The following is a 21,042-nucleotide window of genomic DNA, read 5'->3' on the forward strand; positions in this document are numbered from 1 at the left end:
CAGGAAGTTTTGACAGGCTGAACCAAACATTCCCCTGCATGTCCACTCTAGGAAAACAAGGAATGTGGTATTTGACTGCTCCCAGTGGATTACATCCCACAAGGTGCTGGGGGGAGAGACAGGGGGCTAAGGAGACAGGGGGGCTAAGGCCCTGCACCCCTTGAACTAGCCTGCTGCCCTCCGGTGAGGTGTAAGACGGCACCTCACTGTGAAATGAGATACAACAGCTAGGCCACTCAGCTTCTGAACATGGAACGGGGGCGACGCCATCTTGTTTTCCACTTCAAGCCGCAAAGCATCTGCCCCTCCTCAACGGGTTGAAGTGCTTTGATGCTGTCAGGTAGGAAAGAGCCATGCCTCACCTGATAATGTGGAACCAAGTCACAAAGCAGCTGAAGGAGATGGCGCTCGAGGGCACAAGGTTTCTCCTTGTTCTGAGGCCCACGCGGTTGAAGCAAAGCTCCAAGCAGAGCCATTCGCAATTCCGCATGTTCCCTCAGCTGGCAAGGCTCACAGTACAGGTATCGCAGGAAAGGTCTCATTACAGAGACACATGAATTCTCTGCACTGCAGGTGGAGAAAACAATTTGGTGAACTTACAGAGAACAGCGGAGAAACAAATGGAGGTTTCATCGGAGGCCCCATGATTTTCAGCGTAATTGACATAACCGAAGAGATTTACAGGAAATGAAGAAATCGGGTTGTATCCAACTGTGGGGTTTGTGCACACAAGGCAGCGTACAAAGTTTTCACCACCGCTCCCCTGAACCATCACAAACTTCTTTCTCTAACACAAAACCACAATTGGATGAAACCCTTGGGAAGATGGGTGCATATGGAATACGCCGAACACACATTTAATCATCATAGTGTTATTATTTTTACCCCACCCATCTGGCTGCATTGCCCCAGCCACTCTGGGCGACTTCCAACACATATAAAAACATAATAAAACATCAAACATTAAACTTCAGATGTCTTATAAAAGCTGTATAATTATTTATCTCCTTGGCATCTGATGCGAGGGCGTTCCACAGGGAGGGTGCCACCACCGAGAAGGTGCTCTCTGCCTGGTTCCCTGTAGTTTCACTTCCTGCACTGAGGGAACCACCAAAAGGCGCTCTCTTACCCCCCCCCCTTTCTGTTAAGGAACAGGTCAGATACAGTACTGCAGGGATCACACCACCTGTGCCCCCCCCAAAGGCCTTTCTTCTAGGCCACAGGATCCCCTCCCTCCACTGAAATTAGGATTCTGTTAACTAACTGGGAGACTCAGGAACCAAAAAGACAAGGACTTCAAAAAGGAATGGGGAAAATTTACAATTTACTTAGGAAACCATAGGCGGGCTATAAGAATCACTTGTAAAGTAACAAAGTTTACGGACAATCTGGAAAAATGAAAATGAAAATAGTGGCGAACATATTGATATGTAGTCTTAATGATTTTAATAAGGACCCATGTAGGGGATGGGGGAAAGTCAAGAGATTTAGAGAATCTCACAAAATGATTACACAAATTATTTGATTTGTAAATTTCTATTGATAAATATATATATTTATTGTTTCAAAGAAAGAAAGAAGGATTCTGTTGTAGCCAACAGATCAGGTACTGGTGTGCTTACTTAACGGGTACGTGTGGTGCCCACAATGTTTATCCAGTTTACAAATGTGCCCATGGGCACAAAAAGGTTGGCACCCCTGTGTTGTGCTTGGTTTAATATAATAGCAACAGGAAACAGAGGTTTCAGTTCCCTACTTCTTGGAAAAATTAGAGGGTACATCTTTCCATCTCCTTATCAATTTCTGTTTCTGCAGCAGTTCTGCTACGTGGAAATATCGACATGCAACTCTATCATCACAAAGACACACACACAAAAAAACCCCCACACGCATTTTCTTTCTCCATTTTGTAAAGCCTGAATTCAATCATGAACCTACAAGCCACATAAACATGACTTGGGCACTGCATATTGCCCCAATGTGGCCTTTTCAAAATCTCCCATCCCCGGAGAGTGAATGTAGATTTTGCTGGCTTCCCTACCTCTCTGGACACTGCTGGAAAAAGGCTGTAATCTGCGGCAGGAGAGCTGGCCAGCAGTCAGGTCTGTTCTCAAGAACGGTGATCAAGGGATGAGGAGAGTTCCTGGGGGAAAATTAATAAATAAAACTTAAATAGAAGAAAATGTGGAAGCCAGACTAGCCTACAATCAAATACAACTGCAGGTGCAGGCATTCCCCATTTCTTGCATGTTTTTCATATAGAATTACTATTAAGTTGTGACTGTATTCAAGTTGCATAAATCCAAGCTTTAAAAAAAAATCTGCTTATTTATTTCACACACAGGAGAATAAACAGTGATGCAAAGTCCTCGGCTGAGCAGGAGAGACATTTCAGGGCAGTGCTACCTTTGAGAGAGAGAGCAGACCACATACAAACCTGAACAAATTAACTACCATATTTTTTGCTTTATAGGACGCACTTTTCCCCCTCCAAAAATGAAGGGGAAATGTGTGTGCGTCCTATGGAGCGAATGAAGGCTTTCGCTGAAGCCCGGAGAGCGAGAGGGGTTGGTGCGCACCAACCCCTCTCGCTCTCCAGGCTTCAGGCAGCTATCTGCAAGCCTTCGGAGCGCTCCGAAGACTTGTGGACAGCAGCCTGAAGCCTGGCAAGCGCAGCGCCAATTCCCGCTGCGCTCGCCAGGCTTCAGGCAGCCATCCACAAGCCTTCTGAGCGCGGTGGGAGCTCCCGCTGCGCTCGGAAGGCTTGCGGATAGCTGCCTGTTCTGGGGGCTGGAGTCGGGGGAAGCTCGGGCTTCCCCCATCCCTAACCCCGCAAGCTCCGGGAGCGGCGGGGAGGTTGCGCAATCTTGCCACCGCTCTTGAACTGGGGGGGATAATTCCCTCCCCTTTATTCCCCCCCCTAAAAACTAGGTGCGCCCTATGGTCCGGTGCGCCCTATGGAGTGAAAAATACGGTAGTTAATTCAGTCTTGAGATGGAGAGAAGAAAAAGTCCCCACCAGCCACCAGAGACAAATGGCAGATCAAGTTGATGGACTACGCCGAAATGGCAAAAATGACCGGAAGAAACAGAAATCCGGAAGACCAAAATTTCAATAAGGAATGGGGAAAATTTAGAATCTGTCTTAAAAACTATTGTAAATTTGTTAGTGGGATTAGAATAACACTTGTAGTTTAATGGTGAATTTTGGACATAATGGAGATGTAAAAGATTTGGATTATTCTAAAAGTTGCAGGAGGAAAGGACTAACAATAGGACCCACAAAGAGGAGGAGGAAAGTCCGGGAAATTCTGCGGAATCTTTTTTCTATATTGTATGTTGATACGTTATTGTAAAATTTTAATAAAAAAAAACCCAAATAAATAAATTTGCAAAAAAAATATATTATTTAAAGTGTGTGTGGGGGGGGACTAGTTAATTAAGTCTCAAGGCACACAATGAAAATACCTAGTTAACAGTCTGAAATACAGAATATGTTTTAAGCCAGATTATTTTGGCTGGCCTTTTCTGTACATTTTCCAGATCTGCAATTTCCTCTTTGAGTTGTGGTAACCACAGTTGGACAGAAGTGTGGCCACGCCTTAGATCTGTGTAATGTAGTGTTCAAAGTTAGCCAGGCACATTTTACACTGGGCTATCAGCCACCTGCGACCAAGTGAAGATGCCCAGGTGCCAGGATGCTGACTGACATCTCTACCACCTGGAGGTCCATGCTTAGGGATCCTTGGATCTGGGCTATTTTCACACACTAAGACCACATCCTGTAGAATTCTATCCATTATATTTTATCTGCACATTCAGAATGAATTTCAGGAACCAAAAAGTCGTATTGAAATATGCAGCGTTCGAGCCGTCTGGCAACTAGGCAGTTTTGACGACTGTAATCTTGGTTGAACGGAAGTGAGAGCTGGACCATAAAGAAGACTGGTCACCAAAGAATTGATGCTTTTGAATTATGGTGCTCGAGAAGACTCTTGAGAGTCCCATGGACTGCAAGAAGACCAAACCTCTCCATTCTGAAGGAAATCAGCCCTGAGTGCTCACTGGAAGGACAGATCTTGAAGCTGAGGCTCCAAGACTTTGGCCACTTCATGAGAAGAGAAGACTCCCTGGAAAATACCCTGATGTTGGGAAAGATGGAGGGCACAAGGAGAAGGGGACAACAGAGGACGAGATGGTTGGATAGTGTCCTCGAAGCTACCAGCATGAGTTTGACTAAACTGCGGGAGGCAGTGGAAGACAGGGGTGCCTGGCGTGCTCTGGTCCATGGGGTCACGAAGAGGCGGGCACAAGTAAACGACTAAACAACAACAACTTCCTGCCTTGAATTTTAATTCCACAATTTGGTGGCAAAGGCCAGGGAAGAATCAGCTGAATGTAGGAGGGAGGAAAAATAAGCTTTTCAAATGCTGGGATCAGTTCATATCCGGTGAGGCATTTAGGAAACCATTGTTTATGTAGGCAGAACTTCCAATACCCTTCATATGTGTTGTCAGAGTAATTCTCACAATAGCCCTGCAGAGTAGCACCCCCTCATTGCAGTCTTCTATCTCTTTTAAGTAAAGGATTCCAGAAATTCCAGGAAAGCAAATGGGACTGAAAGATTAGCAGTTCAGTTAAAGCTACCTATTGAATTCAGGACCGGTAACACACCTGAACCTGGGACTTCATAGATCACATGTTCATGCTTGGCCACTGTACGATACCAGCCCTTATTGCACAAAATTTAAAAGAAAATGGCACAGAAGAATGGTATTATTGTAAAAGTTACTAAAGAGGAGGTTTAATACACATATGGTGGCACTGTTCTCACAAATATCAACAGTAGAAGAATGGCAGATGAAGATGGTGGATTTTTTGGAGCTAGCCAACCTAACCGGAAGAGGAGGAGGAGGAACAGCACGAAGAATGGAAGAAATTTAATGATTATTTAGCTAAATTTGTTAAGCTAAACTAACCGGAAATAGCTTCCAGATATTTAATGGGCTTAGGATTGTATTTATGTTAACTGATAAAATAGTATGTTTAAGGAGAAGATTTAAAGATGTTAATGTTCAACTTAAAGTGTATAAAACTTGGGATTTGGAAAACCATTATAAGGATATGTAATGAAATTCAACTAAGGGGAAACGAGGAAGTCTCTTTACAAAGTTAATAACTGTTATTTTCAATAAGGTTATGATTTATGTTTGCTATATTTGTTCGCTTTGTGTTTTTGTTTGTTGTTAATGTTGTAAAAACCAATAAAAAATTTTGGGGGGGAAATGAAAATAATAATTAATAACAATTCAACAACTAAGGTTGCAATCCTAACCCCATTTACCTGAAAGTAAACTCCACTGAATTCAAAGGGTTTGGGTTTGTTTTTTTTTTACAGTAAACACAAGTTAATTTAACACAACAAATATACATTGAAGCATGCCCAGAAGTACATAGATTATGCTGTACACATGTGTCAGGGGGTTGATTAGCTGCTTGTGCTTAAAAGTGTGCCCCTTCAGAGTTTGTGCGGCTCCACAAGCCTCTGTGTGTGACAGAGCTCATCAGACATGTCTGCTCTAGTCACTGGTGGAGTCCGACAGTGGCTGTTTGCGGAAACGCCTCCAACAAAGAAGTTCCTTAACGGAAACACGTCTCCTGGACTCACGACGTGACAGCTTCCGACGAAGCATGGGTCTCCCTGCAGTTGCTTCTGACACCTCCCCACTATTTTCGCTGGAAGTGTCTCTCACCCCTTTCTCTCCCCTGCTTCCTGCCTGCGTTGCTGCGTCTCTCTCAGTATTACTGAGATTCCCCTCCAGAGACCCCGTGCTCCCCCTGCTGGTCCCTGCTTTTGCTGTTGAGTCTCTCCCAGTCTCTGGGAGCCCTACCACCTCCTTTCCCTCTGATGTCAGTTCCCTGACATCCACCTCCCCTCCAGGGCCCCCTTCCCCCCCGCCCCCTCCCTCTCCTCTGGGCGGTGAGGAGCTGAAACCCCGAAACGAATCCTCTTCATCTTCAGACGTCTCAAACATTTCCCTCCATCGGTCTTCGTTCCGACTCGCTGAATCCTCCTCCACCTCGGAATCAGCGAACCCCTCCAACTCTTCTTCTTCGTCGGTGGTGGCGAAGTATTCCCTCCGGAACCTCGCCACTGGCTGGGGTTTACGAGGGAATCTCTGATGAAAGGCTTCAATCAGAACCTCGTCATCTACATCCTCTGCCCTGACCCAGGTGTTTTCCGACTCCGGTTCCCCTTCCCACCTTACCAAGTACTCTACTTGCTCTCCCTTCCACCTGGAATCGAGAATCTCCGCTACATGGTAGCTTTGTTCTTTTTCCTCCATCGCTGGTCCCCTATTGACCCTCCCCTCTCTGTCCCCTATATACGGTGACAGCAACGATCTGTGGAACACTGGGTGCAACTTCATGTGGTTCGGTAACCGGAGTCTGAAAGCCACTGGGTTGACCTGTTGCGTGACTTCAAATGGACCCAGTCTTCTGGGTCTTAACTTCTTACAACCTCCTTTAAACGGTAACCCTTGGGTGGACAGCCACACCTGGTCCCCCACCCTAATGCTTTCCCCTTCCCTTCTGGTTTTGTCTGCCTGCCTCTTATATTCCTCCTTCGCCCGGTTTAAATTAAGTTGAAGTTGGCGGTGGATAGCTTCCATTTCTTCAACGAACTGTTCTGCGGCTGGAACGCTCCAGTTCTCCCCCTCCCCCCCTGGGAAGGCTCGGGGATGACACCCGTGATTGGCCAAAAAGGGGCTCATCCCCGTGGACACGTTCTCTGCATTGTTGTAGGCAAATTCTGCCAACGCCAGCTTCTCCACCCAATCATTCTCTCTGTCATTAACATAACACCTCAAATATTGCTGGAGGACACCATTGGCTCTTTCCGCCTGCCCGTTGGTTTCGGGATGACGGGCAGTAGAGAAATTGACCTCTACATGCAATAAGCTCATGAGCCTCCTCCAGAACCTGGAAGTAAATTGTTTCCCTCGGTCCGAAACCACCCTCAAGGGGGCGCCATGCAACCTAAACACATTTTCCACAAACAATTTGGCGGTTTCTTCTGCTGTGACCGCATGTGAGCAGGCTATAAAGTGGGCCATCTTGGTTAACAGGTCTACCACCACCATGATGGCTGTTTTCCCTTTGGACCTGGGCAGATCAGTCATGAAATCTATTGCCACTGCCTCCCATGGCCTCTCCGGCGTGGGTAGTGGTTCTAATAAACCTGCCGGTGCCCGCCTCTCCCCTTTGGCTCGTTGGCATCTGTCACACCCTCTCACATATTCCCGCACATCTTCCCTGACCTTGGGCCACCAGAATTCCCTGGTGACCAGCCACATGGTTTTGTGTTGCCCAAAATGCCCGGCTGTGGGGTTATCGTGCAGTTGCTTGAGTACCTTTTCCCTCAATTCCCCTTCAGGTATGTATAACGCTCCCTTGTAGTACAATGCCCCATTTCTCTCCTCAAAACCCCCGGGTTTGTCTCCCTCCCTCCTGAGACTCCTGAGTTTGTCCTGGGCGTATTCATCCTGCACCGTTCCCTCTACCAGCTCCCTTTGCCCCACCAATGCCGCCCCACACACCCAGCGGTCCTCGGGAATGACATGGGTCTCCTCGGGTGCACCCTCTCCCTCCAAATATTCAGGTTTGCGTGAGAGAGCGTCAGCCCTAACGTTCTCCGGGCCTGGTACGTAACAAATCTCAAAGTTAAATTTGGAGAACTCCTGGGCCCATCTCAACTGCCGTTGGTTGAGCACTCGCGCAGTTCTCCAATACTCTAGATTCTTATGGTCCGTGCACACTTGCACCTTCTGTTGTGCACCAATTAGTAGATGCCTCCATCTCCGGAAGGCCTCATAAATGGCAAGAAGTTCCCGGTCGTACACCGTGTAGTTCCTCTCAGATTTGTTCAGCTTTCGCGAAAAGAAGGCACACGGTCGCCACTCTGACCCCTCCTTCCCCGGCTGCAGAAGAAGCACCGCCCCTATGGCTCTGTCCGACGCGTCTGTTTCGACCCTCAGCTTTTTTTGTAAATCCACATGTAGAAGTTGTTCGTCAGAGGCGAAGGCCTTTTTCAGTTCATCAAACGCTCTCTCCGCCTCCCCCGTCCAAACAAACTTCTTTTTGCCACTGAGACAGTCCGTGATGGGCGCCGTCAGGTGGGCGAAGTTCCGGATGAACTTACGATAAAAGTTTCCAAACCCTAGGAACCTCTGCACATCCTTCTTGGTCTTGGGTGTTTTCCATTCCAGCACCGCTTGAACCTTGCTGGGGTCCATAGCCAACCCCTTATCGGACAAGCGGTACCCCAGGAATTCCACCTCCTTGGTATGAAACTGACACTTCTCCAGTTTCACCCACAGTCGGTTGGCTTGCAGCCTGCTCAACACTTCCCTGACGTCTCTCACATGTTGCTCCTCGTTCTCCGAATACACCAACACGTCATCTAGGAAGGCCACGCAATTCTTGTAGAGCAAAGGCCCCAGCACGTGGTTCATAAAACTTTGAAAACACGCGGAGCCTGTTTGTAATCCAAAAGGCATCACGAGATATTCAAATGCCCCCAAAGGGGTGAACATGGTGGTCTTCCATTCATCCCCTTTCCTTATACGTATCAGGTTGTACGCCCCCCTCAGGTCCAGCTTTGTAAAAATCTTTCCTTTTCGCACCCTGGTCAAAATATCATCAATCCTGGGCATGGGAAAAGCCGCAGGCTCAGTCACTGCATTTAACTGTCGAAAGTCACATACCAGCCTCGGCTTGTCCGTGTTTTTTTTATCCACAAAAAACACTGGGCTACCCCCCGCTGCCTTAGACTCCCTGATGAAGCCTCTCTTCAGGTTCTTGTCAATGAACGCTCTCAACTCCTGCATCTCCCTGTCTGACATGGCATACAGCTTGCCTACAGGAAGCTGGGCTCCAGGGAGTAGATTAATCTGGCAATCAAAGGGCCTATGCGGGGGTAGTTGATCAGCTTCCTTCTCGCTGAACACATCGTTGAAATCAGCATACTGTGGTGGCACCTTCCCTTTCTCCATTACTTCAGTCCCTGCCAGGGTGGCTTGGGCCCCTGCTGAACCCCTTTCCCCCCTGCAGTGTTCTAAGCAATGTGCTGAACCGAAGGAAACCACTCTTTGATGCCAGCCCACCAGCGGATCATGTAGGGCTAGCCAGCTCATTCCCAAAATAATGGGAGCGCCTCCCAAGGTGGCCACATTAAACGCTATCAGTTCTGTGTGCCTTGCCACCCTCATTATCATTGGGACGGTCTGCAAGCTGACTCCTCCTCCCAACAGCTCCCTGCCATCGATTGTGGTCACCTGCAGGGGGTTGCTTAAAGGGATAGTCTGTATCTGATGTTCAGCAGCAAACTCCTTGCTCATAAAATTGCAAGAGCTGCCGGAATCCAACAGCGCCTTTACTTGTAGGGGGTGTCCATTTTGCAGCTCTAGCGACACTTCAATCACTAGGGCAGGTCGAGGAGCTTCTGGTACGGGCACTTTCACTGCTCTTGAGCCTGGTTGCAGTGCCCTGACGGCAACCAGGCGTTGGCTTTTACTTGCTCCGTTTCTCCCTGCTCTCCTCCCTCCACTGCGCCCACCATCCCTTGCCATTCCTTCCTCTGGGGGCAGACTCTGGCAAAGTGGCCTGGCTGTTGGCAGAGATAGCATTTCCGGGCTCCCTTTCCCTCCTTCTTCGCCCCCTCACTGGGCTTTGAAACTGCGCGCGCGCGGGCTGTTCCGATTTCCATCGGCTCTGCCGGCGGGAAAGCTGGCTCAGGAATGTCTGGAATGCGTAACTCCTTCCAACGTTCCCCTCTCCCTTCCCGCCTCTCCAAGGCTCTTGCCTCCTGGCGCGCTCCAATGGTCAGCGCAGACTTGGTCAGCTGATCCATCGACACAGCCCTGGGGCTCCTGGACAGCTCGTCTTTCACAGCCGAAGAAAGACCTTCTTCAAACAGCATCTGAATGGGTGCTGCCGATAAATCCCACCCCAATCTGTGAATCAGCATGGTAAATTCAGTCCAGTACTCACGGACAGATCTGCTTCCCTGCTTGCAAGCCATCAGCTGTCTGCGCACCAACCCTTCCTCAATATCGCTGGAAAACATGATATCCATTGCACGAAAGAATTTCATAGTGTCCTTTAGGATATCGTTGTGCGTTGCCATCAGGGGCCGAACCCAATCACGCGCGCCCTTCTCAAGATGCCCAATTACGAAAGCAACTCGCGATTCCTCATCAGGGAACTCATCAAACTGCACATTCAGGGCATATTGCATAAGGCATGATAGTCCTTGGGGTCCCCCCCAAACTTCTGCACCAATCCTGGTACCTTTCTGGGGAACTGAGTGGTTCTCCCCTTCTTGTCAGCATCCTGCGCCCTCCTCTCCTCCAGCCTCGCCGTCTGCAGCGCAAGTTGGACTTCCAATGCTCGGTATCTTTCCTCCAAGCTTGGATCAGCTCCTCCGGCTCCGGCTCCTGCTGGGTCGCTCATGATGCTTTCTCCTGCACAGGCAGCGTACAAAGACTGTCGGACTGCTGTCAGGGGGTTGATTAGCTGCTTGTGCTTAAAAGTGTGCCCCTTCAGAGTTTGTGCGGCTCCACAAGCCTCTGTGTGTGACAGAGCTCATCAGACATATCTGCTCTAGTCACTGGTGGAGTCCGACAGTGGCTGTTTGCGGAAACGCCTCCAACAAAGAAGTTCCTTAACGGAAACACGTCTCCTGGACTCACGACGTGACAGCTTCCGACGAAGCATGGGTCTCCCTGCAGTTGCTTCTGACACCTCCCCACTATTTTCGCTGGAAGTGTCTCTCACCCCTTTCTCTCCCCTGCTTCCTGCCTGCGTTGCTGCGTCTCTCTCAGTATTACTGAGATTCCCCTCCAGAGACCCCGTGCTCCCCCTGCTGGTCCCTGCTTTTGCTGTTGAGTCTCTCCCAGTCTCTGGGAGCCCTACCACCTCCTTTCCCTCTGATGTCAGTTCCCTGACAACATGTTTAAAATCTATTTATTTAAATTTAAAAAAGAGCAAACACTTGATATTTATTACACAGGTTTCATTGCTTTAAAGTTTTGTACAAAGCAATGCAAGATCAGCAGCAACTTCAACCTCCTCCCTGTTCTGATGAAATTCTGCTCCATTTTATTCACAGAGTTTCCGGAGAGGCACCCCTGCCTCTGAAAAACCCTAGGATGTGCCCCCCTAAAAGGCTAAACAATTTATTGTGGCATTTGTACATTGGAGTCCACTTCATTACAAACACGTGATGGTGTGGGCTTTAGTCCAAGAAAACTTATGTACAGTGGCACCTTGGTTCTCAAACCTAATCCGTTCCCGGAAGTCTGTTCCAAAACCAAAGCGTTCCAAAACCAAGGCGCGCTTTCCCATAGAATGTAATGCAAAATGGATTAATCCATTCCAGATTTTTAAAAACAACCCCCCAAAAAAGCAATTTAACATGAATTTTACTATCTAACGTGACCATTGATCCATAAAATGAAAGCAATAAACAATGTACTGCAGTCACACAATCAATCCATCAGTAGCTGAACTGGGTTCCACACAGTCACAAAAACAAACAAAAAAGAGCCACAAAACCACAAAATAAATAGCAAAAACAGACAGACCTCAGCGTAACACTCAAATCAGAAGCGTAATACTCAAAACGGAGCACATTCTAATTCCGAAAAAAGTTCGCAAACTGGAACACTTACTTCCTGGTTTGCAGTGTTTGGGTTCCAAGTTGTTTGAGTACCAAGGTGTTTGAGAACCAAGGGGCCACTGTAATAATAAATTTGCCTGTCTGCTAGGTGCCAGACGAGTCCTTGTTACATTCAAATTAGCACTCAGAAATCGAACCATTTATAAAACATACCTGATTGCATAGAACTCCCCCAACGGCTCCTCTTCGCTTTTGCTCATCTTCAAGGCCTGCCTCTGCAGCAGTTTGACAAGGATTTTTACCAAACCGTGGACGTTCCTATCAAAAGCAAAATCAGTGCAAGTTCATATCAACACTGTTGTGCAAAGCATGGGGCTGGAGGAGGGTGGAGAGACTTTTTCCACGATGGGCGGTATCCAATTCCCTCATCCTGGGATTTCTATTTGTGCAACAGGACTTTAAAAGTCCCGCAGAGGACTTTCGTCATTCGGTAGTACATGAACATTGGAAATAAAGAAATAATAAATATTTGGGGGTGGTGGGGACACCAGAGCAGGGAGCCTGTGCCAAAAACAGGCATGCAATCTTGAGCTCTTCGGGGGAAGTAATGGATGAGTCCCAAACACTCCACTGAACTACCCAAAATTAGTAATGGCATGCAAGTTGCTTTTGGAGCTGCTTACCAGCTGTCTAGGGACGCAGGTGACGCTGTGGGTTAAACCACAGAGCCTAGGACTTGCCAATCAGAAGGTCGGCGGTTCGAATCCCCGCGACGGGGTGAGCTCCCGTTGCTCGGTCCCTGCTCCTGCCAACCTAGCAGTTCGAAAGCACGTCAAAGTGCAAGTAGATAAATAGGTACCACTCCGGCGGGAAGGTAAACGGTGTTTCTGTGCGCTGCTCTGGTTTGCCAGAAGCGGCTCAGTCATGCTGGCCACATGACCCGGAAGCTGTACGCCGGCTCCCTCGGCTAATAAAGCGAGATGAATCGGTCACAACTGGACCTAATGGTCAGGGGTCCCTTTACCTTTACCTTTACCAGCTGTCTCTGATCTTTCCACTAAGGGGTTGGGGTTGGAAGTAATTGAGCTGGTACTGTGTGTCCTATGCAAGTCAATTTAATCACACTGTCGTCTTTATCTATAAATCTCAGCTACTTCAGTACACCATAGGGCACGCGTTCCCACACCGTGTTTTCAAAGTCTTCATTCGATTTGGATAATCTGTCAGCAGAGCTGGATCTCTTTTTTTAAAAAAAATATTTTTTAAAAGAACAAACTATTCTTTAGGGGAAACTCTGTTGCCTTGCAGTCTCTCGAGAGTTTGTGGGGTGGTTTTCTGTTTTTCTAACTGGGTCCAGGCATGAGAAAAGCCAGCTGAAAATGTGATTTTGTGGAAGTTTAGAAGGGGTGAAAAATATGTCTCGCACGGTACCAGTCCTGGAAACTCTGTAACCTATTAAGCTTTGCCTTCTTCCTTTTATCCGTTCCCCATTTGCTTTGATTCCACACCTCCACCACCACGTATCTCACCCAGTATTCAAAGAAATGTAGGGCACCAAGGCTCACATTTCTTTTTGGCAGGCATGTGGCGAAATAATTTGAGCTTCGGGCTAGACTGAACCTCCAAACCTATACACCAGAGGTAGCCAAAATGGTGCGTTCCAGACAAAGATGGACTACAACTCCCATCAACCCTGGCCGCCGGCTATTCTGACTGGGGCATCTGGGTATTGGAGTCCAACAAACATCTGTACGCATTTACCTGAAGTCAATGGGTCTTGCTTATAAACAGGCATGTATACGATTGCGCCATAAGTAATGCATTACACACATGGAATGCACTGGTTGTCAGGTGTTCACAGATAATTCTATTGAGCCAGTTTGATTGTTCAGCATTGAGGTTGAATTCTGACAAGACAGAAGTACTGTTCTTGGGATATAGGGGGCGGATTGGTGTGGAGGACTCCCTGGTCCTGAATGGGGTAACTGTGCCCCTGAAGGACCAGGCACGCAGCCTGGGAGTCATTTTGGACTCACAGCTGTCCATGGAGGCACAGGTCAACACTGTGTCCAGGGCAGCTGTCTCCCAGCTCCATCTGGTACACAGGATGAGACCCTCCCTGCCCGCAGACTGTCTTGCTAGGGTGGTGCATGCTCTGGTTATCTCCCAGTTAGACTACTGCAATGCGCTCTACGTGAGGCTACCTTTGAAGGTGACCCAGAAACTACAACTAATCCAGAATGCGGCAACTAGACTAGGGACTGGGAGTGGCCGCCAAGACCATATAACACCGGTCCTGAAAGATCTTCATTGGCTCCCAGTATGTTTCCGAGCACAATTCAACGTTTTGGTGCTGACCTTTAAAGCCCTAAATGGCCTTGGCCCAGTATACCTGAAGGAGCATCTCCACCCCCATCGTTCTGCCCAGACACTGAGGTCCAGCTCCAAGGGCCTTCTGGTGGTTCCCTCACTACAAGAAGTGAGGTTACAGGGAACCAGGCAGAGGGTCTTCTCCGTAGTGGCGCCTGCCCTGTGGAACGCCCTCCCAGCAGATGTCAAGGCAATAAACAACTATTTTACTTTTAAAAGACAACTGAAGACGGCTTTGTTTAGGGAAGTTTTTAATGTCTGATTCTGTATTGTTTTTAATATTCGGTTGGACGCCGCCCAGAGTAGTTGGGGAAACCCAGCCAGATGGGTGGGGTAGAAATAATAAATTATTATTATTATTATTATTATTATTATTATTATTATTATTATTATTGACATGTCTATTATTATTATTATTATTGACATGTCAAGGACAAAAACAAAACAAAACACCTTTTCTACTGACAGCAGTAAAGTTCTCTAGGCTGACCAATAAGTAGCAGCTTACATAGTCTACTAAGGTTCTTGGAGGAAGGGCAGAAATACAAGTATGATAACTGAACAGCACAGAAATGAGCAACAAACAGTATTCTCTATACAGCCAAAAACTTCAGATTTTAAAAAAGAAAAGAAAAGCACACAATATTTTATATTGTTGCGAAAAACTTGGAAGTATCACTCCAAGGAGTCCCAGAGCTTAAACTGTACAAATTCTAGAATTTCAAAGCCTAAGTAAAAAGCCCGTTCAGAACAAAAGACTTGGGAAGTTGTAGTTTCTCCTTCCTTGGAAGTTTTGAAGCAGAGGTTGGATGGCCATCTGTCATGGATGCTTGAGCTGAGATTCCTGCATTGCAGGGGGTTGAAATAGATGACTCTTAGGGTCCCTCTAAACTCCACATAAATCCTGGCTATGCCTATGAGAAGCACATATTACCATGTGATGAATATGGTGCAAACTTGGGTACAGTGGTGCCCCGCAAGACGAATGCCTCGCAAGACGAAAAACCTGCTAGACGAAAGGGTTTTCCGTTTTTCGATGCGCTTCGCAAGACGAATTTCCCTATGGGCTTGCTTCACAAAACGAAAAAGTCTTGCGAGTCTTGCGATTTTTTCCCCTCCCCCCCCTTTTTCTAAGCCGCTAAGCCGCTAATAGCCGCTAAACCGCTAATAGCCGCTAAACCGCTAATAGCCGCTAAACCGCTAATAGCGCTAATCTGCTAAGCCACTAATAGGGTTGCTTCGCAACACGAAAAAACCGCTAGACGAAGAGACTCGCGGAACGGATTAATTTCGTCTTGCAAGGCACCACTGTACAAGGCAGCTAAGCTGGAACAGATGTGCTGAATAAAGATGATCGAAACATTTTTTTAATTATTTTTTAAAGCGTAAGAGGGGCACGGCATGGATGATGCAAACAACCCGCAAATTACCTGGCAGAAGGAATCAGGTTGAGAGCTCCGTTGAGAACATAACCGAGTTCTGCGTGATCCTGGGAGACGAGCGTCACCAGAGCCTCACAGCACGAGGTTCGGACAACCACGTTGTCACTGCAGCACTTTTCCCAGAGCAAGTTTAAGGCAGGGGTCTGAAATCAAGAACACTCCTTCAAGACTGCTGACTTACCAACACAGCAACTTTCTGCTTCCTTAAATTGGTACGCAACTGAAAATATTATTTCTCTCCACAAAACGACAGGACAGAGGTTCCTTGGGACGCTTCTCCAGCTGCAGCTTATGGTGCCAACTTACCAGCTGGCTCTATGAACTCCCTCAAGTTGTGGCAAAAGGTTTTAACCAGGGTCACCCCTCCCATCAGGCGCCCATCCAGTGCTGGATATACGTATAAGCTAAACAAGCTCTAGCTTAGGGTCCCACTCTCTTGGGGGCCCCCCAAAAGAATTAAAGGAAAAAAACCTGGATGTACATTTCCAAAATACAAGATAAAAAGCAAATAAAATAAAAACTTACATACAGCAACAGTGTTTTGTGTTGTGTAGGCTCCTAGGGTGTAAGTCATGGCCTCCGCCTGCTTGCCTGCTCCCTAAAGTATCACCAGTTTGCTCATTTCTATATATAGGGTGCCTACATTCTGAATGGACTGGTTGCATACTTCTTATTAATTGTATTTCAGTTCCGGAGCCCCGTTCACAACATGAGCAGAACGCAACCCACGTCTGCGCATCTGCATGTGCGCGGGTCGTGATTCACCGCTTCTGCGCATGCGCGTGATGTCATTTTGAGCGTCTGCGTATGCGGCAAAACCCGGAAGTAACCCTTTCCAGTACTTCCGGGTCGCCATGGGACGCAACCTGAAAATGCTCAACCTGAAGCAAACGTGCCAGGGAACTGCCATTGGTTCAGGAGGGAGAGAGGAAAAGCCGGATGGATTACAGAGAGCCCCCAAAGATCGTAGAAAGCAGCTCCTCCTCAGTGGGGGGAGAGTAACCACGCCTCCAGTGGAGAGGAGCTGCAGGGTTCGGAGGAGGTGAGGCGTTGCCAGGACACCTTGCCTGGGCAAAGCAGGGAGGGGAGAGGTCCACCGTTACCCACGCCCTCCTTGCAGTCTCGTACTATTAAGTAGTTCATTTAAAAACACACACACAAAACCTTGCAAAGAATTACTCTTCAGCCATAAAGATTTAACATTTCCAGGATTGATTCTCAATCATGTAATGCCATAAAGTCAGCTGCCAGGCCGATGCGGGAAAGAGAAGGTGAAAGCAACGAAACAAACCTGGTTAGTGGACTGGCTTATCTTGTTAGACGAAACATTTTCTTTCAGCACAGCAGTGACAAGATGGCCCACCGTCTACGAAGGAAACACAAATTGCCGTGTTATGTTCCTTATCGGAGCCCTGCGGCGGCAACTCGAGACGTCCTGCTGTGCCAAACGGCTGCAACAGGTAATCAAAGAACTGGACTCCAGGATAACCTTGCAAAGTCAGACAGGGTGGCTAGTGGTCTTACAGGGTCACAACCAAGCATCCTCTGCGACTTTGCACATTGCAACCTGCTTCAAGGCGCTTCTAGAAACCAGGCTTGATTACTGTAACTCGCTCTACGTGGGGCTGCCCTTGAAGCTGACCCAGAAACACCAGCAGGTGCAGAATGCCGCGGCGAGGCTCCTTACGGGGTCCTCGCTGCGGCATCACATTCATCCAGAGCTTTACCAACTGCACTGGCTCCCGGTGGAGTACAGGGTCAGGTTTAAGGTGCTGGTTTTGACCTTTAAAGCCCTATGCGCCCTAGGACCCATGTACCTACGAGACCGCCTCTCCTGGTATGCTCCACAGAGGACCTTAAGGTCACAAATGACAACACCTTGGAGGTCCCAACTTGCAAGGTGATTAGATTGGTCTCAACCAGGGCTAGGGCCTTTTCAGTACTGGCCCCGACTTGGTGGAACGCTCTGTCACAAGAGACAAGGGCCCTGCGGGACTTGACATCTTTCCGCAGGGTCTGCAAGACAGAGCTGTTCCGCCTGGCCTTTGGTTTGGACTCCGTCTGACCCTTATGTTTCCCTCCCCATATGGTCTTGATTTATCGGCTACTTTTAAAATGAGGCTGCATTTTAACCTGTATTTTATATAGGTGGTTTTTTCCTATTATGTTTTTACTGTAATTTTACTGGTGATAGCCGCACTGAGCCTGGCTCTGGCCAGGAAGGGTAGGGTAGGGTATAAATAAAATTTATTATTATTATTAAGGAGGCCCCAAACAACCACTTGGCCTATTTGCTGAATCGGTGCAGTCGTCGTTGCCTGGTGCTGACTTATGGAAATCAAAGCAAGCAGAGGGACCACAGTTCAGTGGATCAGTCTCTGGCATCTCCCTTTTCAAAAGGTCTCAGGAGCAGGTGCTCAGACAGGAGTCCCCCCCCCCCCAAGCCTGGGAGATCCTGCCAGTGAGAGTGGATAATCTTGGGCTACCCAGACTACTCATCTAACCTGCTGTAAAGGGTTCCTGAAGCTACAGATGCAAAGGAAACTGGTCCACAGTGAATCAACAAGTGAAAAAAAAGGATGCCTTCAGGGTGTAGGAAGTGGGGTCTTCCAAGGATCTGCATGTGGAAAGATGCTTTTTCACTTATTCATAAATGAGTGAGGTGGCTGGGTTTGCTGATGGCATTAAAATTGTCCAGGTGGGGAAAACAAAAAGGGGAAAGTATGCAGCTTCTTACCTGTGACTGTATAAGGGTGTTAGGGAAATCAAGTCTCTTTCTGATTTCTTCTGACATGGCTCTTTCTTCCACCTGCTACCCATTCAGCTTCTGCAAACAGAGACAATCGAAGCACATCAACAAAGGCTAAGAATCCAAAGTCCAACTGTTAAGCAGATTGTAGTCATCCTAGCATCTTACCCTCCCCTTCGTTGCTTTGAAATATCACACACTTTCCTTCCTCCTGTTATTCTCTCTCTCTTTTAAAACGACACAAAACAAAACATGCACAATACATATAATCTGATGGCAGCCAAAATAATCAGAAAATCAAACGGTAATGAAAGCCAGTTTTGTACATCTTTCATCTGAAGGAACTTTTCTGTTTAGATGACTGTTGGATGGATGCATTTCAGATACTCATTCTGTTCCCAGGATCCCCAGATCAGGATCCTGCCCTCCTCTTGCATTTGCTCACAAATACGATTATATGTTGTTGTTGTTTAGTCATTTAGTCATGTCTGACTCTTCGTGACCCCATGGACCAGAGCACGCCAGGCACGCCTGTCTTCCACTGCCTCCCGCAGTCTGGTCAGACTCATGTTAGTCGCTTCAAGAACACTGTCCAGCCATCTCATCCTCTGTCATCCCCTTCTCCTTGTGCCCTCCATCTTTCCCAACATCAGGGTCTTTTCCAGGGAGTCTTCTCTTCTCATGAGGTGGCCAAAGTATTGGAGCCTCAGCTTCACAATCTGTTCTTCCAGTGAGCACTCAGGGCTGATTTCCTTAAGAATGGAGAGGTTTGATCTTCTTGCAGTCCACGGGACGCTCAAGAGTCTCCTCCAGCACCATAATTCAAAAGCATCAATTCTTCTTTATGGTCCAGCTCTCACTTCCATACATCACTACTGGGAAAACCATAGCTTGAACTATACGGACCTTTGTTGGCAAGGTGATGTCTCTGCTTTTTAAGATGCTGTCTAGGTTTGTCATTGCTTTCCTCCCAAGAAGCAGGCGTCTTTTAATTTTGTGACTGCTGTCACCATCTGCAGTGATCATTGAGCCCAAGAAAGTAAAATCTCTCACTGCCTCCATTTCTTCCCCTTCTATTTGCCAGGAGGCGATGGGCCCAGTGGCCATGATCTTCGTTTTTTTGATGTTGAGCTTCAGACCATATTTTGTGCTCTCTTCTTTTACCCTCATTAAAAGGATATTTAATTCCTCCTCCCTTTCTGCCATCAAGGTTGTGTCATCTGCATATCTGAGGTTGTTGATATTTCTACCGGCAATCTTAATTCCGGCTTGGGATTCATCCAGCCCAGCCTTTTGCATGAGGAATTCTGCATATAAGTTAAATAAGCAGGGAGACAATATACAGCCTTGTCGTACTCCTTTCCCAGTTTTGAACCAATCTGTTGTTCCATATCCAGTTCTAACTGTAGCTTCTTGTCCCACATTTCTCAAGAGACAGATGAGCTGATCAGGCACTCCCATTTCTTTAAGAACTTGCCATAGTTTGCTGTGGTCGACACAGTCCAAGGCTTTTGCATAGTCAATGAAGCAGAAATAGATGTCTTTCTGGAACTCTCTAGCTTTCTCCATAATCCAGCGCATATCTCTATAATTTCTCCATAATCCAACAATTATATGCATGGATCCAACTGGAAGCATGATTATTCCCCAGCCCCTTTTATGGACGATTCTCTTTACATCATTCTCGCGGCTGAAGTCAAGGCTCGACATTTGGCAACGAGGTGTCAGTACACCAATGGGAGCTCCCAGGAACCTCAAACTGACCTGCTTCCCAGTCGGCTGCGATGAGGTTCTCTGGCCACGCACCCCGAAAGCCCCACAAAGAACTTAATGAGAAGCCTCTTGAACGGGGAACTCTAACGAGATCCACATGCTGTAACGAAAACTGGTCAGCATATGGGAAGAGTAACTCATCTAGACATTATAGTGGTAGAAGCTGCACACTTCTATAGTCTAAAGGTAATCACTTTATTGATCTGGCTCCTCTTGCATTTCCCTCCAAGCAATGGCCTAAGGTACAGCATCTGTCCCAGACAAAAGTCAGTTGTCAACGAGACGTTTCCATTACACTTTTGCGCGTAGAAAATTGAAAGGCATCAAGGTCCTTGAACATCTTTGATGGTCCCCAAATACTTGCGAGCGCTACTCCACGATACTCTGTGGCAGGGTTAGGAAACCTGTGGCCCTCCAGATGTGGCAGGACTCCAGATGTTTCCATTAGTCCTGGCTAACCATGAAGATGGGAGCTGTAGTCCAGCAACATCTGGGGGGGGCACAGGTTCCTCATTCTTGCTCTATAGCTGAAGGAGCGTCTCCACCCCCAGCGTTCTGCCCGGACACTGAGGTCCAGCGCCAAGGGCCTTCTGGCGGTTCCCTCATTGCGAGAAGTGAAGTTACAGGGGACCAGGCTGAGGGCCTTCTCGGTGGTGGTGCCTGTCCTGTGGAACGCCCTCCTATCAGATGTCAAGGAAATAAAGAACTATCTGACATTTAGAAGACATCTGAAGTTTTTAATGTGTGACACTTTAATGTATTTTTAATCTTTGTTGGAAGCCGCCCAGAGTGGTTGGGGAAACCAAGCCAGATGGGCTGGATACAAATAATTAATTACTATTACTATGTCATCGTAGGATCCTCGGTTATACAGTTTCTGGTTATGCTTTGTTTATTTATGTAAAAGCCTTTGCAAACAGTTTGAAACGTCTCTGGGCAGCATCTTCAAGACTAAGTACATACTCTGAACGTATGGCTGACTCACACACAGTCATTAAAATGGCTGTACTGTGGTACCTCTGGTTA

At 47.4% G+C, this 21,042-nt stretch overlaps 1 protein-coding gene across 3 annotated transcripts in view; it reads right to left on the minus strand.

Annotated features, from left to right (window-relative positions):
* The window catches only part of FOCAD (focadhesin), a 141,248-nt gene that overhangs the window by 118,105 nt on the left and 2,101 nt on the right, over window positions 1-21,042 (minus strand). For all 3 annotated transcript variants that reach the window (XM_082204526.1, XM_082204525.1, XM_082204527.1), the window contains exons 2-7: window positions 18,232-18,321; window positions 16,786-16,860; window positions 15,483-15,637; window positions 11,896-12,000; window positions 2,042-2,143; window positions 363-567 (exon numbers count right to left, since the gene is read on the minus strand). In XM_082204526.1, coding sequence (XP_082060652.1) covers window positions 363-567; window positions 2,042-2,143; window positions 11,896-12,000; window positions 15,483-15,637; window positions 16,786-16,860; window positions 18,232-18,288 — 699 coding nt within the window. In that variant the 5' untranslated portion in view covers window positions 18,289-18,321. The remainder of the gene's footprint in view (window positions 1-362; window positions 568-2,041; window positions 2,144-11,895; window positions 12,001-15,482; window positions 15,638-16,785; window positions 16,861-18,231; window positions 18,322-21,042) is intronic.

Source organism: Podarcis vaucheri (genome assembly GCF_965113315.1).
Source record: "Podarcis vaucheri genome assembly, chromosome: 17".
Classification (NCBI taxonomy): Eukaryota; Metazoa; Chordata; class Lepidosauria; order Squamata; family Lacertidae; genus Podarcis; species Podarcis vaucheri.